The following is a 21053-nucleotide window of genomic DNA, read 5'->3' as shown; positions in this document are numbered from 1 at the left end:
GGGTACTGGATAAATATATGGAACAGAGGTCCATCAGTAGGTAGTAGCCACAAGCTATAGATGGAACACTATATCTGGGGCAGTGATGCTCTGTATTCTTGGGCTTGGGGGGCAACAGTGGGAGGGCTTCTGGAGTTCTGGCCCTGCTGATGGACCTGCTGATGGCACCTGAGTTTTGGCCACTGTGTGACAGAATGTTGGACTAATTGGGCCATTGACCTGATCCAACATGGCTCCTCTCATGTTCTTATGACCATGATGTTCCAGTCAGTAACCTAGCATTTTTTCTTGTTGGCAGGAAACAATTATTTTCCATAACAGTATCAGCTAGGTAAGATCTGATATGCCAGATGCCCCAAGGGTTAATTTTAAGTCTAATGCTGTAACATGTATTTTAAACCTTTAGCAAAGATCATCCGGAGCAGGTTGTTATCAGTATACAAATAACATCCAGCACTACATCTCATTATCTAAACCTCTGTGTCCTGAGGCTGTGATCAAGTCACTGAGGGTAAACAAAGTTTAGGCTGAATACAGACAAGATGGATCCAGGTGGTCAGCCATGTTGGTCTGAAGCAGCAGAACAAATTTAGAGTCCAGTGGCACCTTTAAGACCAACAAAGTTTTAGTTAAGGTATGAGCTTTCATGTGCACACACATTTTCTACAGACAAGTTGGACAAGATTTTGATGGGAAGACAGAATGTTTGGCTTATGTTGATCTACCAGACACAGTTGAGGTTAAGTTCTCTTTAGTAATTACATTAAGAGTTCTTGTCAATGGATGAACAGGTTGGCAGTGTTGTTAGCAACACCTTCGTTCACTTACATCTTGCTCAGACTATTCCTTTATATATACTGTAACCTCTATATTGGACTACTGTAACACCATCTTTTGGGTCTGCCTTTGAAGGAACTCCCCAAACCTTCAACTGATATGAAATGCCGCAGAAACTCCTTTCTGGGGTCAGCCACTCAGAACATGCAACTCCATTGTCATGTCAATTGCACATACTTGCTCTGGTCACAATTCAGGATCTTAGTTATTGCCTTCAGAACCCTTCAAGGCCTAGGCCCTTATACTTTTTGAACAATGTGCCAGCTAAATCCTTCAGATACTCTTACTAGTGTGACTCAGGATGGTCCTTTGATGAGTTATGTGAGGGGAGTTTTGTTACTTGTCCAGTCCTCTGCTATGGCTCACCTAAATGAGTGTGAAAGGTGCTCACTCACATTTAAGAAGGCAATCTTAGTTCAGAGGGCATTTGGTGGGTAAACATCTGGCAAATTGGGCTGAATTTTTTTTATCTTTGAATTGTTTTTATCTTGTTAATGGACTGTTGTGTTGCTTTTGGGACCTTGCAGCTTGTTGCATTGTTAGCCACCTTGGGTCTAAAGAGTTTAGGCAGGATAATTTTTAAAATAAATAAAAGCTGTCAGTGCTACATAATTTATGTTTTAATGAATCACTTTAATATTTAACCTCTAGAGATGCTACAGTTATCAGAGCCAGTACATTGCTATTTAATAATTAGATGTGGTTTACAAATTGTTTACTCAAATATTTGACATGAACAAATCAAGAAATACTATCACCACCACACACTGAACTTTTAATTTACTATCTTGTACAGATGAAATGTAGGACTATTGGAGGAATTGTTTTGATGGTATGTCCCAGGAAACTGTTGGTTACACCATTTAGGGACAACTCAAGGTACTGGTTATGGCCTATAAAGCCCTTCATGGCTTAGAACCCACATATCTTCAGGAGTGTCTCTCCCACTGTACTTCTCGGCAGCAATTTAACTCAGACTAAGGATGTGCACCAACATCCAGGCAGCATCTGCCCACTCCAGGGCTTTCTCAACAGTGGTTCCTGAGTGATGAAAGGGCCTTCTTCTGCAGGTGAGGAAGACCTACAGATTATTAGCAGTTTGACAGCAGTACAACATTCCAGCAGATAAAAGGTTTTTCGATTATCTGAAGTTGTTTAAATCTCTGCTCTATATAGGTCTCTATTGTTTTCTTCTGGTGTATTTTAAAAGTAATTGTAACCCACCTTGTATCTTTTTTAGGCATGGGCTAAAAATGATTTAAATACATTCAGTTACCAACAGTTGAATGGATTTCTGTAAGCTATCATACTGGAATCAAAAGTGGTCACCAGTTCTTTGCATACAGGAAAATACACACGACGATGCAAGTTAGCTTGTTAATTTCCAAGTGTAAAGTTACAAATGAATTGACAAATGAAAAATTCATATCTGGAATTTTGGGAAGTGTTTTGTAAACAATTGTATTGATTCAGATTCCTATCCTTCGGTATCTTGAAGTAACTAATTTTAGACTTATTAGACAGGAAATGAAGGTTTTTGTGTTTTTTTAGGTACAACCTGAATTTTAAGCATTGTAAGCAAAGCTATGCTACCGAAATGGTAACTTTTGTGCCTGTCCCTTCCTGCTGCAGTCTTCTATGCCCCCTATCTGTGGACTACCAGGAACAGCATGGAGGTGAAGGGGGCTACCAGTAAAAACTGCCTTCCCCATCTTTTAGAGAATGGTTTTCAAACCTAATTCATGTCTGCTAATTTTATTAATCAATGCAAGCTCTCGGCAAAAGTATTAGTAAATGTTAGTTTGATGTCTCATGCTGAAGCAGTGTGTCTAGCATTTGAATGGATGAACAGAAAAGGAATAAACCCTCATTAAACAAGCTGACATTTGAGTAGTTTTAGCAGTATGGAAAAGAAAAACATTCCCAAATGCTTGCCCTGAAATCTAAAAGAAAACTGGGATTAATAGAACAATGTGGGATTACAGAAATTCTAGGTTTTGATTTGGTAGAACATTTACCCTGCTCCCTACTTCTGTCAAAAAAGTAGCATTACAAGTGTATTGCTGGTTAAAGCATCACCTGTATTCACATTTTGTTCTCTCTCAGTATTTTGGGGAGAAGGAAACGACACACAAGAGGGAGCATTGCCTCTTTTCCATTATTTTATTAAGATCCATGTATTATATAAAATAGAACAAGAAAACTGAACAAGTCTATAAAATCAAGTGAGCAGTCCAGATGACAAACCACTACAAGCTCTGCTTTCGTGGTTCAGATTGATGTCACTAGAATGCTGACATATTGATAGCCTCACATTTAGTCAATGGGTGTACATATCTACAGAGAAAGCGGATATGTTTCAGAAGGAAGCCAAATGAGGATGACTTTCCCAAGCCATAATTGCCCATGACAAAGTTAGCAATGACGCTCAATTACAAAAATTACATCAAGCACCTTTGAAGAACCTCTGAGAAGAGCATCACATTGAGCATTTTGAAGGAAGGTTCTGAAAATACTGCAGCGGACCCTGTGACACTATCAGTATCCTCTGTATAGGAGAGCACAGCTTCTATATTTAAGTGTGACTGTAACCATTATATCCAACTTGGAGCAGTTGCAAGTAAAATAAAATATAATCCTCACAATTTATGTCCTAACAATGCAATCCTATGCATATTTGCTCTAGTCAAAACCCACTGAAGTCTTTGACTGAAAGTTCAGACAGGAGTAACTGTGCATAGGGCTGCACTGTAAGCCTCTTAAGGCAGTGGAAGCAACAACCAACTGCCTTTTCCTTGTTCATTTTATTTCCCAGATTACTCTACTAGATACTGGCATCCTGGAATAAGACGGCAGTTCACAAGCTCTCAGGAGATTCATTAACATATTAGATTTGTTACGTCTTTTAGCAAACTGATCCAACTGTGCAGAATGATGCACTATTTCATAGTGAACATCTGAGCACACTTGACAGTGTACTACTCTCAAAAGTGAAATACTGCTGGAAAATGTATCCACAGGTCAAAAGGAAAACAAGCTGTTTGCTGAGCTGAGATAAAACGAATCAACCAGTATTCAGCACTCTGAAGAGTGCTCAACTTGAAATATGGCTAATTATATCAAGCATCAAACAGGGATCATGGATCTTTCCTGTGTTCCCTGCCCCCAAGCAGTCCTGTCTGATGCTATGAAAATTTATAAAAGCCATTCAGCCTGGGAGGATACAATGGGGAGGGGAAAGGGGGTGAAGGTGCCCTCTCACCTAACCGAAGAGGCAGAAAGCATTTCACCCCCTCCTCTTTCACACTGCAGGCCCCCTCCCCACCCATGTGCTTGTCCATGTGGATCCCATGACCCTAGGAAAAATTTCCCAAGGTCAGGGAGGCAGGAAGAATGCTGGGAAAATCCACAGTCTCAGCAGATTCTGCTGACAGATTGCAGGATCCAATCCACAAGGTAGTAGGATCCAGCACTATGCTTTAACATGCACACGATTTTCAGCGAGTAGAAGCTGACTGCAATTTTTTAATCAGTTACTGGTATTGCGGCCTTTTCCTAGCAACACTGTACAAGCATGACAATGATCTCTTACAGAGATTAAGAGAAGTCACGACACAGGTGCAGGGGTGGCACTCACTCAGGTCAAAGAGGCAGGATTTCATGGTGGTGCTTTATCTAAGAGAAAGTGGGTTTTCCCTAATATATGAATGCAATTTAAGTTCAGTATTAAGGGTAAATAACAGCAACACTTTAAAAAGGAAAAAAAAAGAATTTAAGTATATATATATATATTTAAATGTTGCAACAAACAGGCTTGTTAATATCCTGTCTTTGGTACAATTTAAAATCAAAAGGAGGCCGAAGGGAAGCCTTATGTATACACTGTCAATATGGAACAGAAAAACATTTGCAAATACAATTGTTAACACAGGAAATTAAACTCAATTAATAAGCAATATCTGGAGTTCATGAAATGTGGACAAGAAAGACTCACTTTTCACTACTTATGTGAACTGTCTGATTGGAATAAGAAAAATTACTTTAACCAAGTTAAAGACTTCTTTTATTTCAGCTTTAGAGGGAGAGGGGAAAGTCAAATAGAACTGTTCTCCAATTTCCCTTTCACTGCACGTAAAGCCACATACATACATCCACACACATGCATATCTCCTTTAATCTGTACTGAAAATCTTTTTTTTCTTTTTTACCAAAAAGGTTGATCCTGGGTGTAAGTGCAAAATGCAAAAATCAACTGACAGGAAATGCTGAACAAACAGCATAATTAAAATACAAAGTATTTTATATTATTGTACTATTAAACGGGTAATGTTCGCTGTTTCTGTAAAACTTTGGAACCACACAGCTGATTTCTTAAATCTAGTCCATGTCAACTTCCAGAACTATTACTGAATTAATTAGCTTCATTTTTTGATGCTTCATCAAAGTTTTCTACAAGATCTGAAAGACAGAAATATTTAATACAGTTAGCATTCACCAGCCAAATCAACATATTTAATAATATTTCTCTTTGAAGCCTATAATATCATGAATATAATCCCTGCATGATTATTTTTATTCAAAAGTATAATTATTAAAAAATCATTTTGTTTATTAGTGCCTAACATTAATTGATGGCTTTATAACCAGCAGTTATACCATGGCAGCACTGGAACACAGTCATAGCCTCTCAATTATTGGCATCTGACAATGGGACATTTATTAGGCAGACTATGTTCAGCTATTCCACAAAACTGACCTAACCACTTCAATTTAGCAACCACACATTTCTCCACAGCGATTAGCAAATACTATGTGGCTTGGATCCATCTAATTTCTGAGAATGGAACATGACTTCCCCACGACCTAAAATAGTAGTCCAGAGGGGCAGGGGACTCCCAGGAGCAACATGAAGGAGGAGTTGGCAAATTGCTGCAGGACTGGGGAATTGCCCGTCCTCTCGCAAGTGTTGATCCTTCTGATAGGATCCCATGTTTCCAAAATCCACTACTTGTTCACCAACAATGTACAAAATACATGGCAATTTGGGACGTTATCTGAAAAACATTCCAGCTACAGTGTGTTTGTGTGAATGGGCTCAATGGCTCAACAGTGAACCAACCACTTACTTCTACATCCAACAAAATCCAACATCTCTGAATAATTAAAGATTTTCTAACAAATACAATCATTAGCAGCCAGTTCTAATGATTACTTCAATACCATTGCTCCCAGACTTTCCTTGTTCTTAAAGGATAATTCTGACAGGGAATCAATGGTTTACATTAAACATCAATTTATGAGGACTAGAGTACAAATTCTTGACTAAAGTGATTGACAAAAATTGTCAGTTATTTCCTGCAGATAATTTCCCCCACAATACTTCAAACCAGCAACATCAATGTTTTGCACAGGCACACTATAGTAGGGGCTAATCTGCATGGTATGCTTCTGGATATGAACAGCTCAACATAAGGTGCCATATGAATGCAATTTCAAGCAGCTTCCATGCTATCTAGGTTAAGTGAAAGAATCCTACCCGGAACGTCATCGTCTTCTTCATCAATATCTTCTGATTTTGGTACTTTACTATCCAACACTGTAAAATAAAATTATTTTAATCGATATGTGGAATTAACAGAATTATTTCATTACAAAAGAAGAGACCACCCAGAAGAAAAGATTATGGTTTATAGTACAACACATAAGGGCAAACTTGCAAAAAAGCAGATAGATTTGGGTGGTCAGCCATGTTGGTTTGAAGCAGCAGACCAAAGTTAGAGTCCAGGGGCACCTTTAAGACCAACAAAGTTTAATTCTGGGTGTAAGCTTTCATGTTGGAGCTGCGGTGGCTCAAGTGGTTAAGACGCTGAACTGCAGGCTGTGGAAGGTCAGTAGTTCAGCAGTTCGAGACCCGGGTTCCGCATGATGGAGTGAGCTCCCATCTCTAGTTCTAGCTCCTGCCAACCTAGCAGTTCGAAAGCAAGAAATTGCAAGTAGATAAATAGGTACCACTTCAGTGGGAAGGTAACAGCGTTCCGTGCGCCTTGGTGTTTAGTCATGCCGGCCACATGACCACGGAAACGTCTTCGGACAGCGCTGGCTCTTCGGCTTTGAAACAGAGATGAGCACCGCAACCCTAGAGTCGGATTCGACTGGCTTTCGAGCAAGGGAACCTTTACCTTTAAGCTTTCATGTGCACACATGCTTCAATGTATCTGAAGAAGTATACATGCACATAAAAGATTATACCCAGAATAAAACTTTGTTCGTCTTAAGCGTGCCCCTGGACTCAAAGAGGCAGATTGTTACACAAAAGTGGCAAAGCACTAGGAAGCACTGGGTTGGATGTAAGCAGAGCTTCACTCATGAACAGACTTTTCCTGTCTTCTACAGTCTTCTGGAAAGCTGCTACTCAAGGACACTGTAGATGTAGTATCAGAAGATGCAACTTGCATGGGAAAACCACCAACTTCCCTACTTCCGCTCATACAAAGGCACCTAATGTTAATTCAGTCCCCTTACACAGGAGGCATTTCTTCCTGCAGGTTTTTATCACTCTGATGGGTAGTCTAAACCTGCACAGGCATAAGGTAGCAGCTATAACCACTAAGTGGTCAACATAGTGCCCCATTCCCAGGCACTTCGATCTGTTTAGCAGCAGTTACAGCTTCCATCTCACACCGGCATGGATAGCCTAAACAATCCTTGTTGATCAGCACTGGGAACGGGCTAAGGTTCCCACTGATCTTTGGGTGATGCCTGGCTGGTAAATAGAAGTGCATAATTTGGTCTAACTGGATATGATATTCATGCTTGGCATTAGCCCATCAGAATGTCAAAAGGGGAGAATATTAGTTTGGTACCATTTTGGCCTCAGATTATCCCATAAATAGAGTCTCCATATTTAAACAAGGAAGCTCTATTTGTGGGATAATCTGAGACCAAAATTGTACCAGACTAACACCTATTTCTGCAGGGACCATTATGAAGTTTACAACCTGTAATTCTACTATATGTTCCAAAAGAATAAAATGACAATATAAAAATATTGCAGCTCTTGCTGTGCTGCCCAATTAAATAGTTCCATTCCAACGCAAATACAAAACAGCCCAGGATTTAATTATCTATGTGGTACTTTAAACACACTAAAAGTAGAGATGTAAAATTCCCAGAAATTTTGAAGACATAAGAAAAAAATTCTATCATTGTCTTCTGCCAGTGGATGAAGGCTTTTTGTTTTGCTTGTCATTTCCCACACTAACTGTTATTGGCCCTCCTCCATGGTGAAAGTTGTTTTGTGTGTTTCTATGATTTACTGAATTTTTAAAATATTTTATATACACATATTTTAAATGCTGTGTTAATGTCTTCACCTTTTAATGCTCGCAGCCTTGCAGTCCCTATTTGAGTGAAAAGGTAGCAGAGAAATGTTTTTAAAAAATAAATAATGGCTTTCCAGAAAAAAATGAAGAAATCTTTGGAAAACTGAAATGACACTGCTTCTAAACTTAAGCTTCTTTCAGTGATATACCTAAAATGCAACATTTAAATCTTAGTTAGCAGAGAAAATTGTACTATTTGGCACATTTATGAATTTTAAAGTATAAATGTCTTTGTTTTTTTATAAGAAAATACTTGAGAAAGAGTTGCAAACTGATGCACCCTACACTACTATAAGACAAGGCGTTTAGTTTTTGTTATCTGAGAGGTGGGGGGGGGGGAGTTGAAGGTACAAAATAAATTCTACAGTAAACAAGAGAAAGTGTATTATGTGGACAAAAGCACTTTAATATAGTCTCAATTAGGAATGGGCATGGACTGGCTCACGGACCAAATTTTGTCATGGACCAGGACTCGGTCCATGCAATCACATCTCTCACAGACTGCCATGTTTTCCATGGGTTTGTGCAGTCCATGGGAGCGGTCCCTGAGCCAGACCACCACCCCCTATAGGGGTGGTGGCCAGACACGCTGGTGCTGAGGATTCCCAAGGCAACGGGGGAGGGGGGGATTATCTTCCCTTCACTCCCTGAGGTGTGCCGCAACAGCAGCGTGCACACAACTCAGCAAATGGAGGGCATTTTGAATGCCTTCCATTCATGAACCTAATGAACCATTACATGATCAGTTAAACAGGAAAGTCCATGTTCATGGTTCATAAACCTCACAAACAACGAACCTCCATGGACTTCCATTTTTTCAGTCCATGACCACCCCCTAGTCTCAATACGTAGGAGTACCAATATAATTGGATGGTATAACAATGACAACACTGAATAATGTATTATCATTAAACACATTATAGCATATTAATGGTTGCCAAAAGTATTTAAACAAAAATATTCTTGAAAATGTTGTACATGAATATACAGGAATAATGTTGTAGACTGTCTTATGTAAGAAAATCCATAATATATATTTTGAGTAAAAGCTTGTCTTTCATCCCATTCATTCCAAAGCAGCAGCAACAAAAAAGCAGGCATTTTCCCCAGCGCTCCCCAAAACTTCATTATCAGAAAAGGCCCTCCTCAGAAATATGCCCCCCCCAAAGAAATTCTGCTTTCCTCACCCCCAGGCCTTCCATATCTATCTACAGATAAATATTTTAAGTACAAAAAATAATTTCCCTAGTTCATTCAAACAGCAAGTTTCCTTTTATCTTACAAATTATGCCGGAATTGTTGTGCAAGTTTTACCCTCCTTCTCCAAGATCCTTGATGTAAGTATGAATGTCTGTTTTTAAACAAAATCAGAACATGAGGATAAAGGGGAGTTAAACCCCACTCCATCTCAAACATTACTGGTGTTTGAAACATTTTTCTCCAATCCTGGAAGTGAGCAGGATCGAGAGAAAAATGTTTCAAACACTGGAATAAGGCATGGGAGAGAGCAATAATGAGATATTTTCTTTTTCATGCGCTCTCCTTTTGTTTTAAAAAGACAGCTCCCCATCTCACTTCTATTATTTGTGGTTGCAGCCTTTTTACCTTATTGGGTTAACAGCAGCAGGGGATGGGTGTGGTGAGATTTGTATTAGGAAACTACAAAGCTGAAATAGTGATCTCAAATCTGATCCTTGCTGATCGCTAACATACAGGAGGAAGGCCTTCAAAGAGTACAAGCAAAACACTTGCCTCTGAGTAGGCAGCACTGTACTACAATGGAGCAAGCAACTAGTCCACAGCTTATACAGAATCAAGAAAGCCCACATCCCCCAAACCAGTACGAATGGTGGGAACATCTGCTAACTGTTCTGGTTGGAAGGTAACTGTGTCATCTAGATTATATAGAGTCACCTTCTCCCCTTGTTGCTTCTCCTGCTTCCTATACTTGGCTTGTGAAACTGAAAAGTAGACAGTGAGGTGTCAAAAATTCAGGGAGGTTAACAAATGTCATTAGTTTTAGTGACCAGTTAAGTTACATTAAATAATCAAAATTAGAGTCCAGTGGCACCTTTAAGACCAACAAAGGATTATTCAAGGTATGAGCTTTCATGTTCAAGGCACGCTTTTTCAAATACAGTGGAATGGTGTGTAAGGTTCAAACTTATAGACAGGGAAATTAACATGTAACATGATGATGTTTAAAATATGCAAAGTCCAAAATAACAATCTAAAGTTATAAGGTCAACAGCTATAAAGCAATAAATATGTCCAACTAGCAGATAAATGTCCAAAGGTGTCTCTTCTAATTGTAGGAAGCAAACCGAGAATCTCCATTCTGTCCTCCCAGGCATGAAGATGACATTAGTACTTTTTGAGGTGGATGCAGGGTCATGTCAGCAAAACATCCCAATATTCCTGTCATTACATTCGGTATTCTAATATACTATTCAAAAAAGGAAAAACACTAAAATACAGAGGATTTATAGTCCTTGTTGAGAATACATATATGAGGACTGAATGAGTTGGTATGTGTAATGAGATAAGAAACCAATATCCCTGTTGAGTCCTGGGGAGGTTTTTGTTCCAATTGTTGTAATAACTTATAATTCAGCAATTTCCCTTTCCGTTCTGTTCTTAAAAGTTCCTTTGTAATAAAACAGCTACTGATTTATTTAGTGTTTTTCTTTTTCAGAAAAGACCCTGCATCCACCTCAAAAAGTGCTGTTAAGTCATCTTCACACCTGGGAGGACAGAATGGATATTCTTGGTTTGCTTCCCACGATTAGAAAAGACACCTTTGGACATTTATCTGCTATTTGGACATTTTAATTTCCCTGTCTATAAGTGTGAACCTTACACACCATTCCAATGTATTTGAAAAAGTGTGCCCTGCACACAAAAGCTCATACCTTGAATAAACCTTTGTTGGTCTTAAAGGTGCCACTGGAGTCTAATTTTGCACTACTGCTTCAGACCAACACAGCTGACCACCTGGAATTAAATAATCAAGGCATTTTAGTTATCTTAAATAATTGAGGAATTTCAGACTGGATTTTGTTTTATTTCCAAATGCAAATCCCTAATGTAAAACAGATACAGAGGACTTAAGTTTAAAGTCGGAATAATAAAATAATCAATAAATAAGTCCAGTTTGCTGAGCAGGCTTTGGCAAGTCACCAAAGTCTGTACAATTATAAAAGCCTTGGCAAATAAAGTAACTTCACAGCATCTCTGAAAAGTCCTAAAGACAGCAACCACACATCTCCTCAAGCAGACTATTCCACTAGAACGGAGGAGTCAGGGACTCTGTTTGATGCCACCTGGGCTACTTTAAGTGGGGAAACAGCAAGAGGACCATATGAAATAAACATTTAACAAATAAGGCTGTGGTTGTGAATTTGGATTAGGATGATGGTGCTTACATCAATGACATAACAAATGAAAACACAAAACAAGGCACCCAGAGAGTTCTTGCCAAGTTAGGGTAATATTGACATAAGTCTTGACTTTAGTTTTAGCTGCTCTATATTATTTGAAACTCTAGGTATGTGACAGAAGTAAATTTACAAAGCCAAATGTGTCTATTAAACCAAGAAATGAATTTATTAAATAAACAACAGAAATTATGTGTTTCAAGATCTGCAGTGGTCCGTGTTCTCAAACAAAGGTACCTACCTTGCCTTGGGAACTGTTCAGCTAACTTTCTGAGACTTGTTAAGCTGTCTGCACCCAGCTGGCTTAAGATGCCAGGTAGCATTTCTGTGATCGGTTTGGCTTCAGCATGACCAGTAATTGCAAATGTGTTTGCAGAGAGTGAAGCTTGGACCTTAGGGTTGTTGAAATGAATAACTGTTCCATCATCTTTTATCATATTCACCTGTTTAAACATAGATCTATTAGTACTCATAACTCCCAAATGAATTAGCATAACCAAAAGTACTATCAAAGATTAATTTTGGAACAGTGAGCATTCATATAAAATCAAAATAAATGGAATTTATATATATTATTGTTAAATGCACAAAATATACAGATAAACTATGAATATAAGATTTTTCAATGCAATCAGTATCCAGTTTAACACATAATCGAAGCTGCAGATGATTTTATCACAGTTAAAAATTTAAGCAAAGGACTGTCTCTTAATCCCAGCCCTCATGTAATTAAACTTCCCTATGTCCCCCTTCCTGCTGCAGCCTGCTGTGCTCACTAAAATCCTTCACCTGGGGGGTTGGTGAAGGGGGAGTAGGTAGAAATCTCATGCCAAAGGAAGTACTCCTTGCATTAGTTGAACAATGCATAGCACACAACACAAAATCTTGATCCCTATAATTTTTAATGAATACTACCTATTTTGGAAAATGTCAGAAAAACCTCCATGCTTTATAGCAAAGTCTTGCAAACACAAAGTGGACCTTTCTCACCTCCCCACTCTGTGAAAAAAACAGATTTAACAAAGAATTTTCACCATTTGCAAAATTAGAATTCAGTGGGAGGGAACACATCCAAGTTTTGAACTAATTTCGAATTTATTTATTTGATTTATACCTTGCCCTCCCCACCAAAGCAGGTTGGTTTAAGTTGTGTAATTTGGCTATTATTTTAGGTTGCAATCAAATCTGGTAGAATGTCTCTTTACTGCACTGCCTGAACACAAAGCACCACAATGTCAAAGCGACCTGTACTACTACTCTGGCACACCCTGATCTTAATAGAGGGCACTAGTATCACATACTCCTCTGGTGTGAGCCAAATTTTAGTTCAGCAACAGACATGATCCAGCAGGGTAAGCAGCTTTTCAGTTTTTTCCAACAGCTGATATAAGCAACTGCTTGAAAGTTTAATCTTAAACAGACATAACATCCTTCTAAGTACATTGAAGTCAGTAGGCTCAGTGTAATTTTGCTTGGAGCTGCTCAGTAAAAGTGCAATGTTGAGAACACTTCCCTTGTAGTAAGCCCTGTTTAAATAGACTTTGATAGAATTCTAAGTAAGCCTGCTTAGGATGGCACTGTAAATTACCAAGCAGAGTGGATGATTACTCTCCATTCCTACATTCAGAGCTTCATGCAGATATTCAGTTATTTTAATGTATAACAATTACTCTTAGGAAGGAAGTGTACAGTTGTTACAAAGTAACTTGCTCCCAAGTAATTATGCTGAGCATCCCCAACATTGGTCTGTATCTAAATTATTGTCTGTCTCTCAAAATCATGTTCCTACATGAGTTTCTTACTGTCTTCTGTGCGACAAGTGATTTTTTTGCAGCTGTATAAACCTTACTGACATAAAATATTCAAACTCCCTATCTGAATCTTACACAATCTGACATAAAAATGTTAGTATTTAATGGCCATTGGATTTTTAGAGTTCCATATGCAAGTCCTTTGACCCTGATGTTGTGCAATACCAGGTCCATGAAAAATAAGATACCTTTAACAGTGGTATGAGGAACAGGTGGAGCTGGGTTGCTTGACTAATCTGGGTGGCTGAATTTGATGTCATCAGCTTGGCACAACTGGCATCCTTCACCTACCATGGAGCTGCCTCAGGCTGTATGGGGCCCCAAACATAAAAAGGACATATGCCAGAACTTCTTTTCTGTACTAGGCAGCTTGCTAGTGATGTCATTAGAGGGACTGCAGGTTCTACCCTTGTTGAAGGCACAGCTGAACTTGCTGCCTCCTCTCCACAGGAGTTGTGAATGAGCTGAATGGTCCATCCTCACAAATTAATTGATCCTGTCAGTTTCCAAGAGGATCTGGGGGATTTTGAGAGCCCTCTGCTCACTGTGGAGGCCCCGTAGCTGCATGCAATTATGGGCTGATTGAGACCATAAACAGGATTGCTCCTTGACAGCCTTTCCCACATTCTCATATGCCCTCAAACTCCCTGGTAAACCACGGAATAAATAACACAGTAAATAAAATTTGCTTACTTCATTTATACACCACCTTTCTCCCCAGTGGGGATCCAAAGCAGCTTACATCACGATCCTCTCCTCCATTTTATCCTAACAACAACCTTGTCAAGTAGGTTAGTTTGAGAGTTTGTGACTGGCCCAAAGTCACCCAGAAAGTCTCCATGGCACAGTGAGGGATCAAACCTGGGCCTCCCAGATCTTACACACTCTAACCAGTACATCCCACTGGGTCTCTCCACCACGGTGGCATGAAGCAGACTGGAAGATGACTAGAGCAACATTAGTGGAAGGCTCAGGATGAAACAGACATAGCATTTTCAGGCCTATGAGGTGGTAACAATATTAGCAAACTTTTTTTTCTCTGCCAACAATGCATCCCCTGAATCTTGTCCAGCTCAACCTTTCAAAGTGGTTCATGACTTGGTAACACCTTGGACCAACCCTACAATACTTAAAAACATTTTTAATTATAAGTGTATCTATCAGCAAAGTTTGTACCGCACTTTGATTAAATATCACTAGAATTGCTAAGAGCGGGCCAGATAAAACAGCTGGGGGGAGGGACTAACAGGAGACCATTTGGATAACCCTATTCTGTATTTAAAATAAAATGAAGCACTGAATTTGATTGCTACATAAATCAAAGAACAAAGCTTTTGGGAAATGGTTTACATTGATGTACCTCTTCAATGCCAGCGATATTGTTTACTGCCAACTTTTTGAGGGAACTTTGAAGCTTTTTGTCGTCAGCTGTTGCTGTTCTATGAACTACCTTCTTCTTTCTACGAGCTGTACCCTGAAACAAACAACATGAGAAAAATTAGCATCACTTTAAATGAGTAAGTCTGTCCCATCTGCTTATCAAATAGTATAACAATCCTGTGGCATCTTAAAGATAAACATATTTATTGTGGTATGGGATTTAGTAAGACTATATAGCAACAGATTTTCTAACTGCATCCAATTTACATGAAGGAAAAGGGAACTGCAGGTCACCAGTGCTGCCTATCATGTTCAATAACTGACAGGATGGCTTCATTGCACCAAACGTTCCATGTGAGAGAATGGAGGCCAAGTGAAGATGAATGATCACATGTCTCAATGTATCTACAGCTGTTAGGACAGCTACACTACCAATTCCATTTTTGCCATCTACTTTTTAAGCAGAACATGAAAAGGTAAGACTGAAAGGTTGCCTAAAACTATTATAATGTGTCGTATTTATTTTTAAAAATTGCATCTCACCTTTCCTCTAAAACAGCCTTCATAGCTTACAAAGTCACATGATTAAAGACAATATCATCATATTATTATAAGATTACCAAGGGGGGGGGGGAAATCACCCAGATGAACATCACTTACCATTAAAGACTAGGGAAAACAAAATGCCTTTAACTTAAAAGATAATGAAGATGGTTCCAGGCACATCTTCCTCGGCAGGGAATTATCAACCAGAGCACCACCACAGGAAATGTCTGCTCTGACAGCCACTTCTTTAACCTCCAAAAGCACCCCCCCTTCCTGGAGAAGGCTCTCAGACGAAGATCTCAATTGATGGGACATTTATTGTGACTATGCTGGGTACAGGCATGTTATAAGGCATGTCTGCATCAGAATGGACAGTAGGCCTGTTGAAAACAGTATTGTTCATCAAAACCTGCAAGTATGGAAGATAATGCCTCTTTGTAAATGCAAAATAATATATCCCTCTATTCATACCTTTCCACCTATTCGGACCTGAGCCTGAAGTTTAGCCAGCTTTTCTTGATTCATCTTGCTTTATCCTGAAAGAGTACATAAACCAGGTAGGATTAAAACATTCAAATTTTGAAAAAATCATTATTTGTCGATGTTGTCAAAATATCAAGTATACACATTCTAATTCTTATCCCTGTTATTCTCCTGACCAAGTCAGACCGCAACAATGTTCTAAATGCTGGAACTCAAGCAATCAAGTAAAAATAATAGCATCTCTTCCTGTTCCTGAACCCAGCTCTGGCTGCCAATAAGAGAGCTCACATTCTGCTCTATGGGAGCAGACTGCATCTGGAAATGAGCTGTAATCCAAAACCAATCTGCACACAACTTGGAGGGCAGGTAGAGGGGCACCCCAGGGAGGTCCTCTGCAAGCTTGATGCCCCTAGCTTGCAAGGGGTCTATTCTACACACTCCTGAACCTGCAGCTGTGATTTCCCCAAAGAGCACTTTCCTGGGGGCACCTGCTTTGGATGGCTGTAACTCGGCCCCCCACATCCAACTTTCACCAAACTTGGGAGGGCAGGTAGAGGAGAGTCAGCTGGAGAATCATTGTGAGTTTGGCATCTCTAGCATACGGGTCATGAAAATTCGTAGTTTGTGAAACCCACAAACCGTGAACCTATATGGACCTCAATTTTTCTGGTCCATGCCCATCCCTAATCTGTAACTTCAGTACTCACTTTTCTCCATAGGAAAAAGTAGCAGCCATTGATAAAACAGAGAGAAATAAAACTATGCACAAAGGGAATGGAGTGTGGAATAAATCTGTTTAATGATCTGAGTGTCTAAAATCAGGAAGCTTTCCTCCCCTTTGATCATGTCCTACATCTACATTGAAATCCATTTACTTTGTATCACAGAATTCAATGGGAATCAGTGAGAGGAGGAGAAGATTAGATTTATATCCCACCCTTCACTTGGAATCTCAGAACGGGTTACAACCTCCTTTCCCTTCCCCTCCCGTCCCCTCCCCACAATGGACACCCTGTGAGGTAGATGGGGCTGAGAGAGGTCTGACAGAAAGTGCTCTTTCAAGAACAGCTCTTACAGAACTATGGCTTGCCCAAGGTCATCCAGCCGCTGCAAGTGGAGGAGTGGGGGAGCTTAGCCACCTCCATTTGCATATAACTCTACACCGTCATCTGCACAGCTCTGCCTTATGTACCATTTTAGTCAAGCTAGTGTGTCAGAATGCTGGGAATATGTATGACAAAAACAAAGAGAATTTTGGAGATTATATTATACTTAAGGTTGATCGCACCTGACCACCTTCTAAGCAATTAACAGGAGCAACTTGGCCTCACAACACTTCTGTGATGTGCAAACCTACTTAAACATAAAAAATAACAATCTAAAATACATTTGCATGCAAGCAAAGACCAATAAATACTGTATGCTTTGGGCAGAGGTTCATGCTCATGTATAAAGAAATGTATATATTATCATAACAGTCAAACTGAAACATATTTCGGGGTTAAGGATGGCCCGGGAAGATCTGCCACAATTTCGTGCGACTGATATCACCGGACTTACTTGCTTGGGATCAGCTATAGGACATCATCATCCCCAGAGAACTGTCTGTTTACCATCATTGCATATATTCGGGGACCATCCAGCTTTCAATTGAGTATCATTGTTGTTTGTGATTGTTATTAATGTTTTTATTGCTTTTATCCTGTTTTATATGAGCTTTGCCCCTTGTAAGCTGCCCTGAGCCCGTTTCACGGGGAGGGCGGGGTAAAAATCCCAATAAATAAAATAAAATATTTTTGTATTGCATTTGACACATATTTGGAAGCTAATCAAGTTTTTATAATGCATATATTCAGATGCAAACATGCATATAACCTTTCCTATATTACATTCTCTATATAAACACGTAAGCAAAGCATTCAGATATCATAGCAAGCCACAGTTTTCTGCAACAGGCCTAACACAACTTATTTCTCATATGCTGCATGTTCAGTTTGGTTCTTCCTTAGCACACAGAGTATAAATAGACTCCTGGTTTGAAACTAGCTCTAATTCCTTCTGACATACGAATGGAGGCACCCAGCTGAATAGTTTTGATAGGAAGAAAAGGGCTCAACCCTTTGATGGGATGAAAAAGAAGAAAGAGGTTTTCCAAAACTGGCAACTGCAATCCCTGCATTAATGACTTGACAGAGGGAACCCTACACATAATGTGTTCCAATCACCTACTCCTAAGACTACAAAGAAGTTCAGATTATGAAAGAAAGACACAATAGGAACTGCCTTTCTTTCAGCCTTGAAAGACAGTGTATTTACATAAGGAGCATTGATAAAAATGGGAAACAGAAATACTTCTAGAGAGAATTGTTTCCTAGAATGGGTAAATAGGAATGCACTTCTACAGAATGAAAACATCCAGGAGGATGAGCTCCCACTCCACTTGATAACAGAAACCCAACTGTGAGATACATTCATCTAGTATTCAGGGATAGGAAGCCATACCTTACTGAAATATGGGGAAAAACAAAAAGCAACAGTTTTCCTACGTAATAAAGACATTCCTTGTTTCAAAATACTACACCTTCCCTAAGCCTTATCTCCCTTATAAATGAAAGCCGAATGGTAGTGGCACTTCTCTAGAACATTCCACACACTCCAAAATCAGTTCGCTCTCTGATCTGTCATTCAGAGGGTCTCCCTATCCACTGGCTGCTTTGCCTGAGTCCTGCCTCCAACATTCTAAACATTTTGCTAATCCTCGGGCCAAGAAGCGACAGTTAGAACCGGATATGGAACAACTGATTGGTTTAGCATAGGAAAAGGAGTACGACAAGGATGTATATTGTCACCTTGCTTATTTAATATATATGCAGAGTACATCATGCGAAATGCTGGCCTGGATGAATCACAAGCCAGAATTAAGTTTTCTGGGGAAAAGATCAACAACCTCAGATATGCAGACGATACCACTCTGATGGCAGAAAGTGAAGAGGACCTTAAGAGCCTCTTGCTCAGGGTAAAAGAGGAGAGCGCAAAAGTGGGCTTGAAGCTCAACATCAAAAAAACTAAGATCATGGCATTCGGCCCCATCACTCCTTGGCAAATAGAAGGGGAAGTCGAGGAAGTGGTGACAGACTTCACGTTCCTGGGATCCCAGAACACCGCAGACTGTGACAGAAGCCATGAAATTAAAAGACGCCTGCTCCTTGGGAGGAAAGCGATGGCGAACCTAAACAGCATGATAAAAAGCAGAGACATCACCCTGCCAACAAAAGTCCGCATGATCAAAGCGATGTTATTCCCAGTAGTAATGTATGGCTGCGAAAGCTGGACCATAAGGAAGGCCCAGAATTCGGCAAAGGATGAGATGGTTGAACAGTGTCATCGACGCAACGAACATGAAATTGAGCCAACTTCAGAGGACAGCGGAAGACAGGAGGGTCTGGCGGGAGCTGGTCCATGGGGTCGCGAAGAGTCGGACTCGACTGTGCAACTGAACAACAACAACAACTCCCCCCCATAGCCAGTCAGAACACAGAGATTATTTGCATATGCAGCCTCATTGTGCCTCGGAACACAGAGGTTGTTTGCATATGTGACTTGATTGGCTTTTGCCTCTAACATTCTAAACAGTTTTGCTGTTCTGAGGTAAAATGTGTCCAATCTCCAGGTGAGGGCTGGAGATCACTCAGAATTACAACTGCTTTTCAGATGGCAGAGATCAGTTCCCCTGGAGAAAATGGTGGGCTCTGTATCCTTATATGCTGCTGAGGTGGCCCCCATATGACAGCCAATGTGACGCAGCAGTCAGGGCTTCAGAGAGAGGCTGCAGGTGTGTGGGGGGTGGAAAGCTGAAGAGTGAGGGGGAAATAAAGGTAGGTTGATGGTTGGCTGGGAAGGAGATAGGGTTGCCAACTCCAGGTGGGAAATTCCTGGAGATGTGAGGGATGGAGCCTGGAGAGGGTGAGGTTTCAGGAGGCGTGGGACCTCGGACAGGTACAAAGCCATAGACTCCACCCTCCAAACCAACTATTCCCTTCTGTGGAACCATCATTGCCAATCTCCAGGTGAGGGCTGGAGATCACTCAAAATTAGAACTGTTCTTTAGGTAGCAGAGATCAGTTCCTCTGGAGAAAATGGTGGACTCAGTGTCATTATACCCTGCTGAAGTTGCCACAGCAAATTGACACTGAGTGTCCAAGGCCGGGGCAAACACCCAGAGCCTCTTTCTAGAGGCCGTTGTATTTATTTCCACAACGGGCCTTTTTCCTAGTCTATTATAAAGTGGTGTTCCCAAGACCTTAAGAGAAAAACACTAACACAAATTCAAGCTGAGTATATGAACTAGCCACAGACCATATTATAAAAGAAGCCATGTCCTAAAAACAAGGGAGCAACCAAAATTAAAGAATGGTCTCTACACTAAAAACAGTCACACAGGACACTCCCAAAGCATGTCTGTAGGGTAACAATAATTTTACTGCAAACTGAAAATTAATATCTTGTCAAGGTTCATATAAGTATTGTTCAGTTGTTCTGGCATTACTGCTTTGTTAATGTGTCCCTCTCAGCTATTAATTTTATGAATAACTTAGTTTTAGATGTCTATAAACTGATCATTATCTGTGGAAAAACTTAAGTGGGCAGAACTGGTTACAGCGAGGTGAAGATGATAAGAAACTCCACAATACTAAGGGGAAATAGGTACTGTCATGCAGACTGGAGTGCTGACTTGAGACCAGGTGTAAATTGTCAGTCACAAACTGTTTAACGTACCACACACTGCTGTTGTGAGGATTAAACAGGGAAACCATATATGTCAGGCAGAGATTTCTGGAGGAAAGGCAGCGTGTTAATTAATGCTCAGCATGACATGTGGGGCACCCCACGTACCTTACGGGAACTTCAGTATCTAACACTGAAAGAACTGCTCACCCACACAGAGAAATCAATCACCTCAAGTGAAGGATTAGGAAGAACCTAAAAAAAATATTCTGAAAAAACGAGGTCAACAATCGCAAATCTCCCGTAAGAGGAAGACCCTCTTCGATTGCTGTTTTCAGAAAGGGCTGGAACTGGTACAGAGACACAGGACCCCTTGCTAGGAAGGGAGTCTTAGGTGTAAGACTCTGGACACAGCTGGGGCCGCACAGTTTTAACTGCCACATTAATATCAG

General features: G+C 40.1%; 1 protein-coding gene across 2 annotated transcripts in view; it reads right to left on the bottom strand.

Moving 5' to 3' along the window:
- Positions 1-1517: 1517 nt before the first annotated feature.
- BTF3L4 (basic transcription factor 3-like 4) overlaps positions 1518-21053 on the bottom strand; it is a 19828-nt gene continuing 292 nt past the window's right edge. The window contains exons 1-6 of one of the 2 annotated variants that reach the window (XM_015411983.1): positions 15865-15931; positions 15508-15773; positions 14828-14941; positions 11898-12099; positions 6374-6433; positions 1518-5295 (exon numbers count right to left, since the gene is read on the bottom strand). In XM_015411983.1, the coding sequence (XP_015267469.1) occupies positions 5249-5295; positions 6374-6433; positions 11898-12099; positions 14828-14941; positions 15508-15510 (426 nt within the window). In that variant the 5' untranslated portion in view covers positions 15511-15773; positions 15865-15931 and the 3' untranslated portion in view covers positions 1518-5248. Of the gene's footprint in view, positions 5296-6373; positions 6434-11897; positions 12100-14827; positions 14942-15507; positions 15774-15864; positions 15932-21053 lie in introns of those variants that run through there. The other variant, XM_015411982.1, reaches the window with a different exon arrangement.

The sequence above is a fragment of the Gekko japonicus genome, unplaced genomic scaffold (genome assembly GCF_001447785.1).
Source record: "Gekko japonicus isolate JY-2015 unplaced genomic scaffold, Gekko_japonicus_V1.1 scaffold664, whole genome shotgun sequence".
Taxonomy (NCBI): domain Eukaryota; kingdom Metazoa; phylum Chordata; class Lepidosauria; order Squamata; family Gekkonidae; genus Gekko; species Gekko japonicus.
Note: the sequence above shows the minus strand (reverse complement) of the source record. Positions and strands in the feature narration are given on the sequence as shown.